General features: G+C 57.2%; 1 protein-coding gene and 1 non-coding gene across 16 annotated transcripts in view; one reads left to right on the top strand and one right to left on the bottom strand.

Moving 5' to 3' along the window:
• DPP9 (dipeptidyl peptidase 9) overlaps nt 1-15,553 on the bottom strand; it is a 38,345-nt gene extending 22,792 nt beyond the window's left edge. For 11 of the 15 annotated variants that reach the window (XR_014056562.1, XR_014056557.1, XR_014056559.1 and 8 more), the window contains exons 1-7: nt 15,380-15,553; nt 14,379-14,431; nt 11,326-11,413; nt 7,353-7,606; nt 1,922-2,034; nt 683-856; nt 433-601 (exon numbers count right to left, since the gene is read on the bottom strand). Coding sequence is in view for 7 of the 15 variants with exons in the window: in XM_081499656.1 (XP_081355782.1) it covers nt 433-601; nt 683-856; nt 1,922-2,034; nt 7,353-7,606; nt 11,326-11,381 (766 nt within the window). In the remaining 8 variants the exon portion in view is untranslated. Of the gene's footprint in view, nt 1-432; nt 602-682; nt 857-1,921; nt 2,035-7,352; nt 7,607-11,325; nt 11,444-12,905; nt 14,432-15,357 lie in introns of those variants that run through there. The other 4 variants (XR_014056558.1, XM_081499653.1, XR_014056560.1 and 1 more) reach the window with 3 other exon arrangements.
• A 249-nt stretch (nt 15,554-15,802) lies between these two features.
• TRNAG-UCC (transfer RNA glycine (anticodon UCC)) lies at nt 15,803-15,874 on the top strand. Its single transcript has one exon. It is a non-coding gene; the product is annotated as a tRNA-Gly (tRNA).
• The last annotated feature ends 165 nt before the right edge of the window (nt 15,875-16,039 follow it).

Here is a 16,039-nt window from a genome sequence, read left to right as displayed (position 1 = left end):
AAGCCCGGGTCTGCTGAGCTCTGGGCTGGAAGCGTGGAGGGCGACAGGAGGGCAGGGGTAGGAAGGCTGAGATGGGCAGCATCTAGCGGGCAGGCCAGGCCCCCATGGCCTGGGAGATTCACAGAGGAAAGCAAGGCAGCTGGACTCTGTGGGGCTACCGTGGGGGTGGGGTGGGAGGTTGTGGTGGCTAGGAGACCAGGCTCTGGGCAGGTGCTGGTGGTCTGGTGGGGGCGCATGGTGGGGCAAGGGTCTCCAGCAGAAGCTGGAGTGGTGGCTGTGGGGACTGACCACAAGGGGGAGCGGCTTCCCATCCGCCCCACCCTCCACATAGGGACACACATAGGGACACAGGGAGGGGGGCTGGTAGGTAGTGGCGGTGGTGTTCCCATCGCCCCCACATCTACCCCCACCCCACCCCCCGCCCGGCCTCACCCTTGTGGCAGAAGGTCAGCCTCCGTTCCTCGCCCGTCTCAATGTTGGCCACCCACAAGTCGCTGTTGTTGATGAAGGAGAAGAAAGCAGGGTCGGCGGGACAGATCTTAGGGTCCATCCGTGGCCCCGAACACTGGGTCTTGATCTCCAGGGGCTTCATGGGGGACACCTGCAGACAGAGAGGCCTGGCTCAGCGGGGCGGGAGGCCCCAGCCATTCCCCTGTCCTCCCCACCAGCGAGTGCGGCTCACCATGAAGCCATTCTTGCCACCGTCCCGGCAGTGGAAGAGGCTGTTGCTGGCCTGGAAAAGGAAGAGGCCGCTCTCACTGTGGAAGTCGTAGGAGGTGATGCCGAAGACGCCCAGGCGTTTCCGCTCCCGCAGCAGCTCCTCCTCCCGGGAGTAGACGCCGTGGTGCGGCGTGGCCTGGGGACACAAGGGGGACATCAGCGTCAGCAGCCGAGGCCCCAGCCCCCTTTCCCCACCGACCCTCTCCCAGACAGACAGGGCCGGGCCCCCAAGCAGTGCCGCCCTACAGACCCCTGCCCTCCAACCTCGATCACAGTCCCTTCCTGCCAGAACATCTGAGCTCATCCCACCCACCACATGTTCCCACTGTCTGTGCTGGGGAGGGGACGGGCAGATTCAGGACCACCCAGATGCCTGACCTGGGGTGGGGGCAGCGGGCAGGTGAGCAGGTGCACTATGGGGGACACCATGCAGCTGCCCCATGGGGAATTCTGAAGATCACGTGGGAATTCAGAGAAACATTAAAAGGAAGAAACACATTTTTATTTTTTAAATTTCTTTAATTTCTTTTTCTCTGGCCAGGCTGTGAGGCCGGCAGGATCTTAGTTCCCCCTGCAGGGGGGACTAGATATCGACCCTTTGCCCCCTGCAGTGGAAGCGTGGAGTCCTAACCACTGGACCGCAGAAGGGAGATTCCAGAAATGTGTTTCTAAAGAGCAGAATCCAAAGCAAATGAGCCTCCCCACCCCCGTTGCAAGGAAAGCCATGCAAATAGGAGTTGGTGGGCTTGGCGACTTCTGTCCAGGACAGGCGACAGGCAAAGGGGAGAGGGCTGCATGGGTCCTCTCCCCGGAGTACTGTCATATATTTATGATCTAAAGGCAGTCAATGTAAACCAGTACAAAAGGCACTCTCCCCGCTCACCAGCCACATCCTTTTTGGAAGCAAGGTGACTTGGACCACATGGGTCATTAGCTAAACGTCTATAAAAGTGCCTCAAGCCCAAGTTACTCGCACGCTTTTGATGAGGCTTTTAAAGGGAGAAGTGCTTCCAGCTGGTGCTGTCATCGCAAGCCTGTGCTGTGGTTCGGGTGCCCCAGGGGAAGGGGACGGCAGGAGGGTGTATGGCAGGTGTCCAGGGCTGGGCACTCCTCCCGGGGGGAAAGGCTGGGACCCCTCAGAGGCCAAGTGCACCTGCCTGCCTCAGCCACAGGGAGGGCCCGACTCAACCACAGGGCTCACCTGGAAGTGATCCAGCATCTGCTTCCACGACAGGAGCAGCAGCGCCTCCTTGCGGACCTTCCTGGGGATCTCGGAGTAGAGGAGGGAGTTCTCTCGGCTGCCATAAGGCATCCCTTGTGGGGAAGAGAGGAAAAGCAGAGTGGGTGCCCTTGCCAACTCTATCTAGCCTAGCCCAGGGCTAGAAGAGAGCCTCAGGTGGGACGGGCCTAGGACCTAGACTCCCCACGGCTCCTGGGGACTGGGCCTGGCTGGCTTCTGCTTCTCCAGCCCCTTGGCTGCACGTCCCTCCCCAGAGAATCCATAGACAGAATTTACACTGGCCAGCAGGAGCAGCAGGCTCTTCCACCTGAAATGTTAGAGCCAAATATGTCAGCCTCAGTTACTAAACAAAAAGCACCCAAGAGGACAAAAAACGGGGGGGGTCAGTGATCCCCGACTCCCCACAGGTTGGGCTCCAGTCATGTATCCTGCTCTACTATGGGCTCTTGCAAAGGCCAGGAATTAAGTCTCGGATCAGAGGAAGGGTAAAGCTCCAGAATGACGGGGAGAAGGGTATTCAAGCCCAGCCCCTCCTGCTCTGCGGTGCTGACACCAGGTTGGTCAGCTTCTGCGGGGCCATCCTGGGCACTGGAGGGTGTGAAGCAGCCTCCCCGGCCCCACCCGCTGGATGCCAAGAGCCCCATCAGTGTGACAACCACAGGATGCCCCCAGACACGACTGAGCATCATTCCCTGGGAGCACCCGACTGAGACCCGCTGATCTAATCTAACCTCATCTGTAGAGCAGAGTGGCTGCCTGGGGAGAACTCTGTGTGGGTGAGTGAGGGAAGAAGTACAGAGTGCTTGGCACAGACAGCAGCAAATACGGGAAAGACACATCTTCCAACTCGAAGTGTCTGCCTTGATGGACAATGGCATGATGGCTGTTAACAATGTTAGCAGTGAGAGCAGGATGGTTCTCTCGGGGAGCTTGTGGGTCCCCGCTCTCCAGGTACCAAGCTGGGGGACTGGGGCAGGGCTCCCTGGAAGCAGGCTGTGGCCCAGGAATGCGCCATGACTGACAGTGGGTCACAGAGAGCGGCTGCCTCTCTTTGACCCCTTTCAATTCCAAACTCCTCCAGGAGGAAGACTGGGTTTGGTACTGGCCTCCTGTCCTCATACGCACCCTCACTTCTAAGACTGGAGGCTGGGGGCCCCAAGTTTGGTGCCTCTAGAGCTAAACAGAGCTTCACAAGTAATACCCGTCCCACCACAGTAACTCTTACAGGTAGCTTCTCAATACGGTAAGCGACTTGCATTTTCCACTCGTGACAGTTTGCTCATAAGTATAGTTGGTAAAGAAGTGAAAATGCAAAGCTAACTTGGACGTACAAGTGAGAAGTGTTCACAATTCAACATCTAAGGACTTTAAGCCAGGGGTCCCTAACCCCTTTTGGAACCAGGCCTCACATCAGGAGGGGAGCACTAGTGAGCAAAGCTTCATCTGTGTTCACAGTTGCTTCCATTGCTTGTGTTACCACCTGGGCCCTGCCCCCTGTCAGATGAGCGGCATCAGTCTCCTAGGAGCAAATCCTACTGTGAACTGCACACAAGAGGAACCCAGGTTACAAGCTCCTCGTGAGAATCTTCCTGAAACCATCCCACCTCCAGTTGGCAGAAAAACTGTCTTCCATGAAACTGGTCTCTGGTGCCAAAAAGGTTGGGGACCGCTGCTCCAAGCTGCTGCAGCCAGACTCACTCCCAGCTAGAGGCATGGACTTGACACTGCCCACCCGGGCCACCCATGGGGCCATCTACCTTCCCAAGTTCACAAGACGTGGGGACGGGAATCATGTGGTGGGTGACTCCTTTCTTGTAAAATGTCAAGGACAGGCAAGTCCAGAGACAGGAAGCGAGTCAGTGGTTGCAGGGGCTGGGGGCAGGGATGGGGGGTGACTGCTCACGGGGATGGGGATTGCCTTCTGGGGTGATGGAATGTTCTGGAACTAGACAGTGGGGATGGTTGCGCAATCCTGTGACTGTACCCAAAACCACGTGCCGTCTGCCTTTAAGAGAAGGGATCTGATGGGACGTGAATTACTTCTCAATTAAAAAACAAACAAGGCCCAGTGTGGGGGCCAGTGTGGACAGCTGGGAGGGGGCAGGTGGCCATTCTCAACCAAGCTCTGTGGGCTCTGGACAGCCCCGGTCCACAGGCTCTCTGGGAGCCCAAGCCTTCCAGACAGGAAGTTGTGGTGCAGCCCTACCAAAGAATACCAGAGACACCTCCCCTCCCCACTGACTAATAAGCACTGACATGAAAAGGGACACGTGCTCTGGCACATTCCCTGAAGCAGCTGCCCTGGGCCCTGGTGTTGGTGGGGATCAGTGTGCACAGTGAGGGTCTGGGATGGCTGAGCATGGTCACTGACTTTCGCTGTCACTTCTCTTACCAGCTCCACCATCTCAGCACCCCATCCCAAAGCCCCCCAGCATGTCAGGTGGCCCAGGACCTGGACACAGAACACAAGAGATCTCCCTTATGCCTGAAGGGACTCCCAGTGCCATCTGGGGCCCTGTGCCCTCCTCTGCTGGACACGGGACACCCATTTGCAGCAGGGAGGAGCCGACCCACTAGGAGCAGTGGAGCCCTGGAACCGGAGCCCGTCTTCCGGGACAGCAGCAGGCATGTTCCCTTCTCTGCTCTGTCCCACATGCACTGGGCTCCAAGAGAGACTTCCCAAAGGGTGGTGATGGGGCCCGCCAGGGAGGCAGGGGTCCCGGAGGAGCAGAGGGACAGGCCACATGCTCAGAGCACCAGAGCAGGCTGGGCATCAACCTGGGAGGTCCTTTCTATTCAATCCATAAATGTGTCTTACTACCAGCACTCCCCCAGCACTGAGCTATAAATACATGGGGGCTCGGGGGAGACCTGATCCAGGAACCTGGACATGATATGAGGTCAAGGGCACCCCAGGGTGCTGAGTGATACAGACTGGATCAGCTCAAGGGTGATCTAGCCCAAGAGAAGTGGGATGGCCTGCGCTGTTCTAGGCACATTTCGGGGTTTCATTGGCTCTACTGCCCTTGTCTGGAGGGGCCCAGACCCCTGGGGTGGGCTCTCAGAACCTTCTGCAGACCCCAGGCCCAGATGTGTACACAGGCCAAGGCCGATCAGAGGAGCGGACATCTGACCTACATTGAGCCAATCATATTCAGAGAAAGGTGGTCCATTTCTGCTGGTGGATGGAACCAGACGTGTGATCCTGGGAGTGTGGCAGCAGAAGGCAGGTGGGGAGTGAGGGTGGAGCCACAGAGAGAAACACATGAAGCGGATATCTGGACTCCACTTAGCTCAGGCTTCTCAGTGTTGAGAGGCATGGGGCGGGCTGGAGGAGGTCCCTGACACACCCACATCTTTACTATGAGGCTCAGAGTAACTCAGAGCGTTTCTGCCCTTTTAGCAGCTCTGTGGTTGGCTTCACGATGGCTCCCAAAGACGCCCAGATTCTAACTCCAGGAGCTGGTGAGCATGGTAACTGCCTGGCGAGAGGGCCTTTACCATTGGGATTATGGTAAAGATCTCGAGCTGGGGAGATCAGGCTGGATTATGCAGGGGGGACCTAACGAGCCTGGTAAGAGGGAGGCGGGGAGATTTCAGACACACAGGAGAGGAGAAGGCGATGTGATCATGGAGGCAAAAAACTGCAGCAATGCAGCCACAAGCCGAGGAATGCCGACGGCTGCCAAGAGCTGGAGGGGCAAAGAACACATCCCCCTACCCTTTGAGCCTCAGGAAGACGACCAGCCCTGCAGACGCCCAGCTCTTGGCCGAGAAACTGATTTCAGACTTCTGGCCTCCAGCACTGAGACAAAATACACTTCTGTCATTTTAAACCACCAGGTCAGTGGTCACTAGTCTCAGCAGCTGTCCTGGGACACTCATACAAGTACCTTGACCTGGGAGGGCAACTTGAACTTGAGCGAGCTAAGGACCCAAGTGAGACCGCATGCGGGACAGGGGAGGGACCGGGGACCATGGAACCACAGGAAAAAGAAAAAGTGAGGCTGTAGCTTGCCACGGTCACAGAGTCTGGGCCGCGTTCAGTCCTCTCTTTTTCCTCTCCCTGGGGTAAATGAAACCTGAAGCCTGCCCTAATCTCTCCTAGGCTAGAGCTGGCAAACTTTTTTCCACAGGGGCCAGAGACAGTAAGTATTTTTGGCTGCGCAGCCCACATAACCTCTGTCCCAGTTACGCTCGAAAGCCGCCCGAGATGGTCTGTACACCCACGGGTGTGGCCGCACAACAGCACAACTGGATTTCTAAAAACATCCGGCCGCTGCTCATGGACCCTTCTAGACCATTCCTCTTTCTGACTCCGCCTGCCAAACAGCCATCTGGTCTCCACGTGGGCCTCTGCAGGGAGGGAGAGCATCTGGCAGCCCCCGCAGTCACTGTCATGGGCCTTGGAGTGGGGGAAGCATTGGATGGGGGACGACCTTCACTTGTACGTTCGCTCCATCACTCATTCCAATACTGACCAAGGGCTGACCGGGCTCGGGCTGAGGGTATGTGGAGGGTGACCCAGCCCCCGAAGGTCCAGAGCTGGGGTTAAAAACCTGCCTCGGATCAACAATCACGGGTCAGGCTGTGTCCAAAGGAACATGACTGGCGCCGTTCCTTCTTGGCTTGGAAGACCCTCAGGCAATATTCATTTGCTCAACGGGTATCTGTCATCCACCTCCTAGGAGCCAGGCCGGGCCCAGCTATTGAGGCCACAGGTGTGCGTGAGGCCACATCATGCCCCGAAGGCCAGCGGGGAACACAAGCGTAGAACTGCCGACGTAGGAAGCCCTGCATCGAGGCACACCCCAGGAGGCGGAAGTGAGCAGCAACTGACATGCTTATCCAGGGATCCAGGACCGGGAGAGCAAACCCCCAACCATCCGCCCATGGTGATGCAATCGTGCCACCTCTCTGTGAGCCTCAGGGTCCTTCTCAACACTCCACGAGCCAGCAAGCCTCCACAGGAGTGACCTTCCACTCCCACTGTGGGGAGTCACATTGCTCACCAGCCACCCCGGCCCAGCCCAGGCTGCTGGGAAGTGACTCAGGGGGTGGGCCTAGCTGACAGGCACTGGAAACAATCTCAGGCCTTGGGCTCACCTACCAGGCCCAAACCTGGAGCTGCTGCTACATGGATGGAGCAGGACTGCCCTCTGTGCTGGCCACCACACAGCTGAGGCCCTGGGGGACCCTTGCCCCAGGCTGTCACTGTTCACAGCCATCACCTGTGGGTGGGACCACATCATCTGCGGAACAGCTTGCCCCAGGCCCAGCCCTCTGTCTGGACCTTCTGACTCACTGGACTGGCTGCTCTCTGGGGACGAGAGGACGTCGTAACAGCTGGCCTGGAAACGTGGCACAGGGGCGGGGAGTCCAGGGGCCTTACCCAGGTAGTAGAGGCGGTGGGAGTGGGGGCCTGACTCGTCAGTCTTCTGCACGAACTGGAAGTCGTGCGGCGCCTTGTTGACCACGAGGCCCGAGTTCTTGCGGCTACCGTGGATGATGCTGCGGAGCCCCTCCCACGAGTGCTTCTGCACCTGGAAGCGGGACGCCGGGTCCTCCGTCTCCGCCGCGTCGACCCGCTCAGACGTCGGCGACCCAGTGGCCATCCTCTCCGCCCCCTGGGAATTCAGTGAGAAGCTACGAGGAGGGTGGGGGAGGGAGGGAAGGACAGGTGGGAAGACGATGAGAAGCAGGGTGGCACCCAAGTTCCGCTCACAAGCTGCCCCCTACCCTCGACTCCCCTGGCCAGGCCCCACCCCTGGGCACCCTGCCCCACCCACTGAGGATCCCTCAAATTCTTCCACTTCTTTCCAGCCACGAACCTGCAGACCCCCACCACCAGCACCTCCTGCCTGAAACACTGCCACTGTCTGCCAGCTCAACCTCGCACACATTGCAAATCTGATCCTGCGACTTAGAACCCTTCTGTGGTTTCCTGCACTCACCTGGGGTAAAACCAAGCACTCACATGGCCTTTGCTGGCTTTTGTCCTCTGACCTCTGCCAGGCCTTCAAACCTCACCCCCCTTCATCAATCTAGGCCTTCTTTCAGCTTCGCACACAAGCCAGGCTCCTTCCCACCCCAGAGCCTTTGTCTGTGCTGGCCTTCTGCCTGGAACACCTCTGCCCCACTCCATACTGGACTAGCTTCTAATCAGATCTCAGCGTAAGTGTCTGTCAGGGCTGTGGATGGCCATCTGGACCAAAACTGTCCATCCATCTTTCACTTGCCCCCTGGCTGCTCCACCTTCAGAGTGTTTTGTCATGGTGACTGTTTACGGATTCCCTGCCTGTCCCCACCCAGCCCCCCTTCCCCATGTCTGTTCTGGCCATGGCAGTGTCCCTGGAACCTTATACGGCCCCTAGCGCAAGGGAGGCGTTCCTTGGAGAGCCACAGGGTGACAATCTCCACTGGGAGACACTCTCTCACACCCCAAGAACTGAGCATAAGGAGCAGGTGGGCAAATCAAGTGGCCCATGCTGTCAGCTCGCCAGCCAGCAGGGGAAGCTGTCCCATCTCACCAGAGGGGCTCAGAGAGCCAGGCAGACATCTGCTGGTCATCAGAGAGCCTCAGGTGAGAGGATGGACAGGCACCCCTTTCCCCAGAGGCCACTCTACTCTCTCCGCCCACTCCAGGGAAGGTTGCTGCTATGTAATAACCCCACCCCCACCCCCCGCACTAGTGGCTTCTTGACTGAACTAGACTGGCCAGGCAAATATTTATTTTATGGAAATCTAAACACAGCCTCGGTGACCTGGTTCTAGAAGAGCCAGGGTCGTCTGGGCAAGCCAGCCTGGATCTCCTGCGAGGGCATCAAATAGCCAAAGGTCTTGCTTAGACTCCGGGATACCTCATCCTCTGGAATTAGTGCCTCTGTGGGCACACGTACATGTTCCTTTGTAGGAGGAACTGGCTTTCAAAGTCGTGGACAGAGCTAGGGCTCCACCTTCATGTGGGGGCCTTAAGACTTCCAGAAGGCTTTGCCCCTTGCTAGTAGGAGATCCCTGCCCGCTGTGAGAGGCAACAGGAGAAAGAGACACGGGGAGGCACCCATGGCTGCTGAGCACCCACTGTAGGCTGATCTTCAGACTCACCCCTGCTTGGTCCTCTCTGACCCAGCTGAGCTGGGGGAGGGGCAACAAACTGACGTGGCCTGCCCCCCAGACACTTCAGCTGCCCCCATGCTGGCTCTGAAGACATGGACCACAGGCCATCAGAGCCTTTGGGGCCCTTAAGTCAAATAAAGCCAACCCTGGCAGGACGGCACCCTTGCCGAGGGACGCCCATGGCCTATCCTGGCCTGCCACAGAGCTACAGTTCACCTCGGGGGCAGCAGGGGCCATGGGCGGGGCTGGGAAGGGGCCGGGCCAGGACCAGCTGGGCACTACAGAGCCCACGCAGCCCCAGCACTGTTGACAACAAGCTCAGAAAACCAAGGCAGGGCAAGTCCCCTAACCAAGCCAAGCCCTGCCCACCTGCCCCCGCCTCCCTCTCAACACTGCCACCACAATTCCAGCTGCGATCACGGCAGAAAAACAAACTGGCCTCGCGTGCTCCCATGGAGGACCCCAGAGGCAGAAAGCAAGCCTGGCAAAAACCCTCATGGAATCTCATGGCTTATATCCACAGCAAAGGAAAATAAAAATGATCTTGCCTCCGATCAGTGCAGAGAGCCCAGGAAGCAAAAACACGATCCAGGAGATGAGAAACAAAATGAAACATCGGGAGGACCTTCTAGGAACCTTCTAGACGTGGCTGGGCAGCCCAAGCTCGCAGGCAGGCCAACACTTGCTGCTGGGCCCCGGCCCTCGGCTCGCCTCTCTCCTCCCCAGGGGCAGAAAGAGAGGCTCGGAGAGGGGAACAGGTGAACAGACTGCAGCCCTCGGGAAGCAAGCCTGTGCCGGCCCTATCTCATTCAGCGCCAGCTGGGGCTCGGCTTCTTGACTCAAGAGTTTACACAGCTGGGGAAATGAAAGCGGATTCCAAGCCACCTAGGCCAGACCCACCTACGCCTTCCTTCTGCCAATCGATAGGACAGCCCACAGCCCACACCACCACCAGCACCCAGGTCGGGACCTGCCAGCAGGGTCACTGTCAAGGCCCACTCAGCTTCTGAGACATGACTGAGCCGGCACCTCTCAAGCTGGGACCACCTACCCCCGGGGTATCAGCCAGAGGCCCAGGTGATGAGGGAAGCAGGCGGAAGGCAAGAAGGCAGGAGGCGCCAGACGAAGGGAGGTAGGGGCCGGGGCCACCACACTTCAGAAACGCCTGGGAGTGGCCTCAGGGACCTCATAGCACCCCTCCTGCTGGGGGCTCCCCGGAAACAGCAAGCCATCCTCCGCTCTATGAGGGCCACCCCCAGCACCGCCCAGGCCTTCAGCTTCTACAAGTCCATGTGCAGCCCAGCTCATGCCTGCCTCAGACCTGGTGCACAAGGAAGAGGCGACTCCAGCCCCATTGTGAACCGACGCCTGAATGCGCGGGCACCACACAAGCTCAGAGCCACATCTGGGAAACAAATCACGCACTTAATGCCAGCCCTGTCTTCCAGAACCGTCTTCTGTTCCCTTCCTGCCCACCCCTGCCCCGATCCTTGCACTCACTGAAAGCAGGTGAGCCTGCGGATCAGAAAACTGATACTGACAGAGATCGGCTCAGCTAAGGAATTTTCATGGTCCCTTCCTCTCATGCCAGGCTCCAAATGTAGAATGGACGAGTGACTGGGCCTTGTGAGGATAACTGTATTCGATCCTCACTGAAACCTTGGAAAGCGAGTTCTGGGCTCTTCCCTAAAGGTGACTGGAAAGCAGGCTCTGAGGTCAAGTGGGCCATCCAACCTTCCCCACAAGAAAGGGCAAGAGCCCTAAGCTCACATCCTGACCATCTGGCCTGTGGTTCTCAGTCTCCTCCCCAGGGGACACTTGGGGTTGTCCTGACTGGGGGTGGGGGTGGGTGCTCTACTCCTGCAATGCCAGGGCAGGCACTAAAGGACCTAGCCCAGTGGCGAAAATACCAAGGCTGGAACTTCCACATTGCCCATGCAGGGGGCCCGGGTCGATCCCTGGTCAGGGAACTATATCTCTCATGCTGCAACTAAGAGTTTGAAGGCCACAACTAAGACCCAGCACAGCCAGATAAATAAATAAAAATATATTTTTTAAATGCTGAGGCTGAGTAACCTGCTAGCCCACGCTGCCGCACTCACAGAAGAGCCAGAAGCACACCCTGGGGAAAACCAGAAACCTGGAGACAGCCAAGGTTTGTCTTCGACCCTCCAGACCTAAGATTCCATCAGAAATTCAGGAACCTCTGCGATGTCCCCACCAACCAGGGATCCCCAGGTGCCCCTTACCTTCTCCAATGTCCTGTGTTCACGTTGTCCAGCCGCAGCTTCTTAACCTTCCGCATTAACCACTTGGCTGACCTCAGGGTGGGTGAGCCTGCAGGGGGGAGACCACAGGGCTGTAGCTCTGGCAGTGTGAAGGGGCGAGGTCTCGCTCCCCTTCAAATGCAGCCCTCCCGGGACTTTCCTGGCTGTACAGTGGGCTCAAGTTTGATCCCCGGTCAGGGAACTAAGATCCCACATGCCATGCGGGGTGACCAAAAAAAACCCAGAAAAACCAAAGGCAGCCCTCTGGTCTGCAAGGAACACTCAACGCCAAGGGCCTTCTTGTGCTCAGTCGTGTCTGACTCTTTGCCACCCAATGGACTGTAGCCCGCCAGGCTCCTCTGTCCATGGGGTTCTCCAGGTAAGAATATTGGAGTGGGCAGCCATTTTCTTTCTCAAGGGGATCTTCCCAACCCAGGGATCGAACCTGTGTCTTTGCATTTGCTGCATATACAGGGGGATTCTTTACCACTGCACCACCAGGGAAGTCCCTCTCATGGGGCAGATGTTAGAACTCTGAAGCCCTATCCAGGTGTTTGCCAGGAAGTGGGCAGTTCTCCCCAGTTGCGAGTCCTGAGAAGATGCGAGTTTCACATGACTAGGGAGATACCATCCACAGCACTTTTGGGGAATCAAAGTAACCCACATTCCCCACTGTGGTTGCTCCCCAACGGCTGTCCCAACTCCACTCCTCCCAGATACTGACCACCATCTCCAGCCACACTGGCCTTAATCTCCCTAAACACACAGACAAGCCCACCTCTGGGATTTTGCACTCCCCAGCCCCTCTGCCTAGAATACCTCTTGCTTTTTGTAAGATCTGCTCCCGCTTGTCCTTCGGGTCCCAGTATCAGCTCTTCAGGGGTCGTTTCTGGCACTCGGTCCAGAGTGCTACCCTGTCAGCCCCATCTCAATGCCTGTGCATTTCTGCAGGCACTCATTCTAAGACAGCAGTTCTCAATGGGAGTAATTTTTGCCCTCCACCCTTGCCCAGGGCATCTTTGCTGATGCCTGTTGACATTTTTCAGAGAAGGCAATGGCACCCCACTCCAGTACTCTCGCCTGGAAAATCCCATGGATGGAGGAGCCTGGTAGGCTACAGTCCGTGGGGTCGCTAAGAGTCGGACACGACTGAGCGACTTCACTTTCACTTTTCCCATTCGTGCACTGGAGAAGGAAATGGCAACCCACTCCAATATTCTTGCCTGGAGAATCCCAGGGACGGCGGAGCCTGGTGGGCTGCCGTCTGTGGGGTTGCACAGAGTCGGACACGACTGAAGCGACTTAGCAGCAGCAGCAGCAGCAGTTGACATTTTTGGTTGTTCTGATGGGCGGTGGGGGGTGGTTACTGATACCCACTGGGTGGGGTCTGGGATGCTACTTATTACCCTAGGATGTCCACGACAGCCCACCCCCACTCTCTCCAAGAATGATCTGGTCTCAATGTCCTAAGTGCCAAGGGGGAGAAACTCTGTGTTTACTGTCTGGGGGGCAAAAACTGAGTGAGATTCTTAAGACTCACACTAGACACCAAAGTAAATGACCTGTGGTTTAGGTGGTGTACCAGGGTGGCTCCCAGGGCTTGTGAGTCACCTCCTCTCCCCCTTCTCTGTTTGTGTGCTTAGATGTGCACAGCCTCCCAAGGCCTCTGCAGGTCAGGTAATCCTGGTACGCAGATGGGTTCAACGAGGCCCAGTGTCCCCAGGGGACAGTTTTGGTTGTCAGGACTGGGAGGCAGGCAGCTGGCATCTGGTGGGTGGAGACCAGGGATGCTGCTAAGCCCCCACAATAAGCAGGATACACCCCCTCTCACTGCAAAGAATAATCTGGCCCCTAATGCCACTAGAGCTGAGGCTGAGAACCCCTCTCTGGATAGATGACCACCCCCAACAGGATGTCAGCTCCATGGAAGCAGACCTTCACCTGTCTCTTCCCACTGTGGCCCTGACAGACAGGATGCACTCAACAGACATCTCAGGTTTAATGAACACGTCCTTGTCCTCACTTGAATGCTGTCTAAAGTCAAAGGGACCGTTGGTGTGGGGGGCACTCCACCACTTTCTTGACAAGACAGGTGCCCTGATAGTTAAAGAAAAATAAAGCAGTGGAACTTCCCTGGTGGTCCAGTGGCTAAGACTCTGTGCTCCCAACACAGGGACGCCGGGTTCGATACCTGGTCAGGGAACTAGATCCAGTATGCCACAATGAAGATCTGACGCAGCCAAGTAAATATTTGAAAGAGGAAAAAGCAAGCAGCGCCTGGTCCCAGGATAGAGAATCACCCAGAAGTGAAGCAAAACGTCACTAGAAAGCAGCACCAATTTCACCGCAGACCAGGGACGAAAACTGTGGGCTCTGGTGTCAGAGAGATTTGGGGTCAAATCCTGATTCCACCACTAGTGGGTTCTGTGACCTTGAAGGAGTCACCTAACATCCCTGTGCCTCAATTTCCCCAGTTGTAAAACAGGACCAATGCCCTGTTTGTTGTCAGGGCCAATGCCTAAGACTACTGTGAGGATTGAATGAAATTACAGGGATAAAATCACACACATAGAAACCACAGGGCAGCTAATACTGTCATCTGAACAAGTTATTTAAAATCAAGTTACTTAAATAACAAGTACCTAATAACAAAGTAACAAGTTACTTAAAATCTCCAAGAGGAGAACTGGATTCAAGCCCCTTTCAGAGCAAGAATCCACACCATGCCAAAACCAAGTGCCAGGCAACCTATTAGATGGGGGGTAGGGGGTGGGGGGTGGGCGTGGTGTGTGTGTCTGCATGTGTAGCCACACATCCATCAAATACTTTTTTTCTCCTCCTGGATAGAAAGAAAAGTCTCCAACCAGAGCAAAGCTGAAGCCACTAGCCTGGGGCCAGGCTAACTGTCCCCCAGGGCAAGTGACCCCAGGGCTGTAGAAAACCACTTCCTCCCAGATGCTATATCCTGGAACAGACAAATGAATCCCACTCACCCATACCCAGCAGTCCGGCTGCCCCACCCCATCGCCACTGACCTTCTAAAGGGTCCAGAGAGCCTCCATTTCAGCTGCAGATGTGGTTCACAGACCTTGACAGAGTAAATGTGTCATTAACACAGCAACTTAACAGGACTAACCCTCTCACGCTCCTGCCACTGGTGAGTCCCCAGTGGTTGGGCCTGATTCACTGTACCCAGTAGATCTTAATGATGCCTCACAGCCCCGCAGCGCTGTTTGCACGCCCTGGACCACACCCGGCAGGAAAGTCCTGCCACCAGGCGCCAATTCGACCAGGATCCAGCAAGGGACTACAGGGACTGGTGACCACACTGCACCCTTCCTGGGCTTTTAGTCCCAGCTCCTGTAAAGGTTTATGCTTGCCGCTCAGGCAAGTGACTTCCTCACAGTCGGGGGCAGGGATGCGCTCAAAGGGAACAGGGGCCACTTCTGCCGCACAGATTGGGGAAGTGTCAAGACTCTGTTGGAAGAAGGTGGATGGCTGGACAGGGCTGGGAAGGAGACTGAGGGAAGCGGGCTGGACCCAGTGGGGATGTGGGGTGAAGGGGTGGGGGCCGGACGCAGGGCGGGGCGGTGGCCTCTGCTCTCATTATAAGTAGCATGTGTCTGCATGAAGAGAGGATAAGGCGGGGACCTTCAGAAACGACGGGGAAGAGAAGGCGTTCTTGAGCGCGGCCATCCCGGGAAAGGGGTCAGAGCTGGGTGGCCCGGGCAGCAACGGGATGGGAAAGGACGTCGGGTCAGGCCGGGCAGAGGAGAGACTGAGAGGTGGCCGGGCAAGAGGAGGGAACGGGCGGGCGAGGAGTGAGGAGAGACGCGGGGCGAAGGGGAAACGGAGGCGGGGACTGGAGGAACCACGCGTATGGTCAACGGCGGGGCCAGGGAGCGCGGAGGCCGGGACGGAGGGCCCCGGGGAGGCCGTTCCATGTAGGGTCCAGAGTCGGGACTGAAGCGGGGCGGGTCAATGGCGGGTTCACGGTTGCGGCCGAGGCCGGACGGGGCGTGGGGGTGCTGCTCACCGGGACTTGGGGCCGCCGCGAGGGCGGCGGCCGGGCTGGGCAGGGCGTCCCGGGGCCGGCGGCACCTCAAACTCGCGGCTCCATGCCCGGGACTGCGGCCCCGGAAGTGGAGGGCGTGGGGCACAGCGGCGCCGGCGGACACGGGGTACCCGGCAGCCCAGGCCCCTTTGACCCGGAAGTCGAGCGGCCCAGGCGGCGGCTTGGGATTGGTTGCGGCCCGGCCGGTACCAAGAAGCCCGGCGCGCTTGGGGGAGAAGCGTCAGCAGGGCCCCCCGCAGTAAGTGGGGTGAGACGTGCCACGGGTGGCGTCTTCCTGTGCGAGGAAGGGACACTGGGAAGAGACACCCCTGGTAACTTGGTATCACCCAACCAAACCGCTAATACTTTTACTAAGGGCATCGTGAGAAAATGTAACTTGTCTAGGCGTTGGTGGTATAGTGGTTAGCATAGCTGCCTTCCAAGCAGTTGACCCGGGTTCGATTCCCGGCCAACGCAGCAGTGCTTTTTCTTTTTTTAATATCTTCTTTTACTGTCTATTTAAAATTTCCTAAACATCAAACTAGTATTTCTATTACTTTGCAATTACTTCTACGATTCCAGAATATCTTTAAAAATACAAGAAGAAATTTTAAAAAGCGCCCAATCTGAATTTCTACTGTA

Source organism: Giraffa tippelskirchi, chromosome 6 (assembly GCF_054371585.1).
Source record: "Giraffa tippelskirchi isolate mGirTip1 chromosome 6, T2T-mGirTip1v1.2.pri, whole genome shotgun sequence".
NCBI classification, from domain to species: Eukaryota; Metazoa; Chordata; class Mammalia; order Artiodactyla; family Giraffidae; genus Giraffa; species Giraffa tippelskirchi.
Note: the sequence above shows the minus strand (reverse complement) of the source record. Positions and strands in the feature narration are given on the sequence as shown.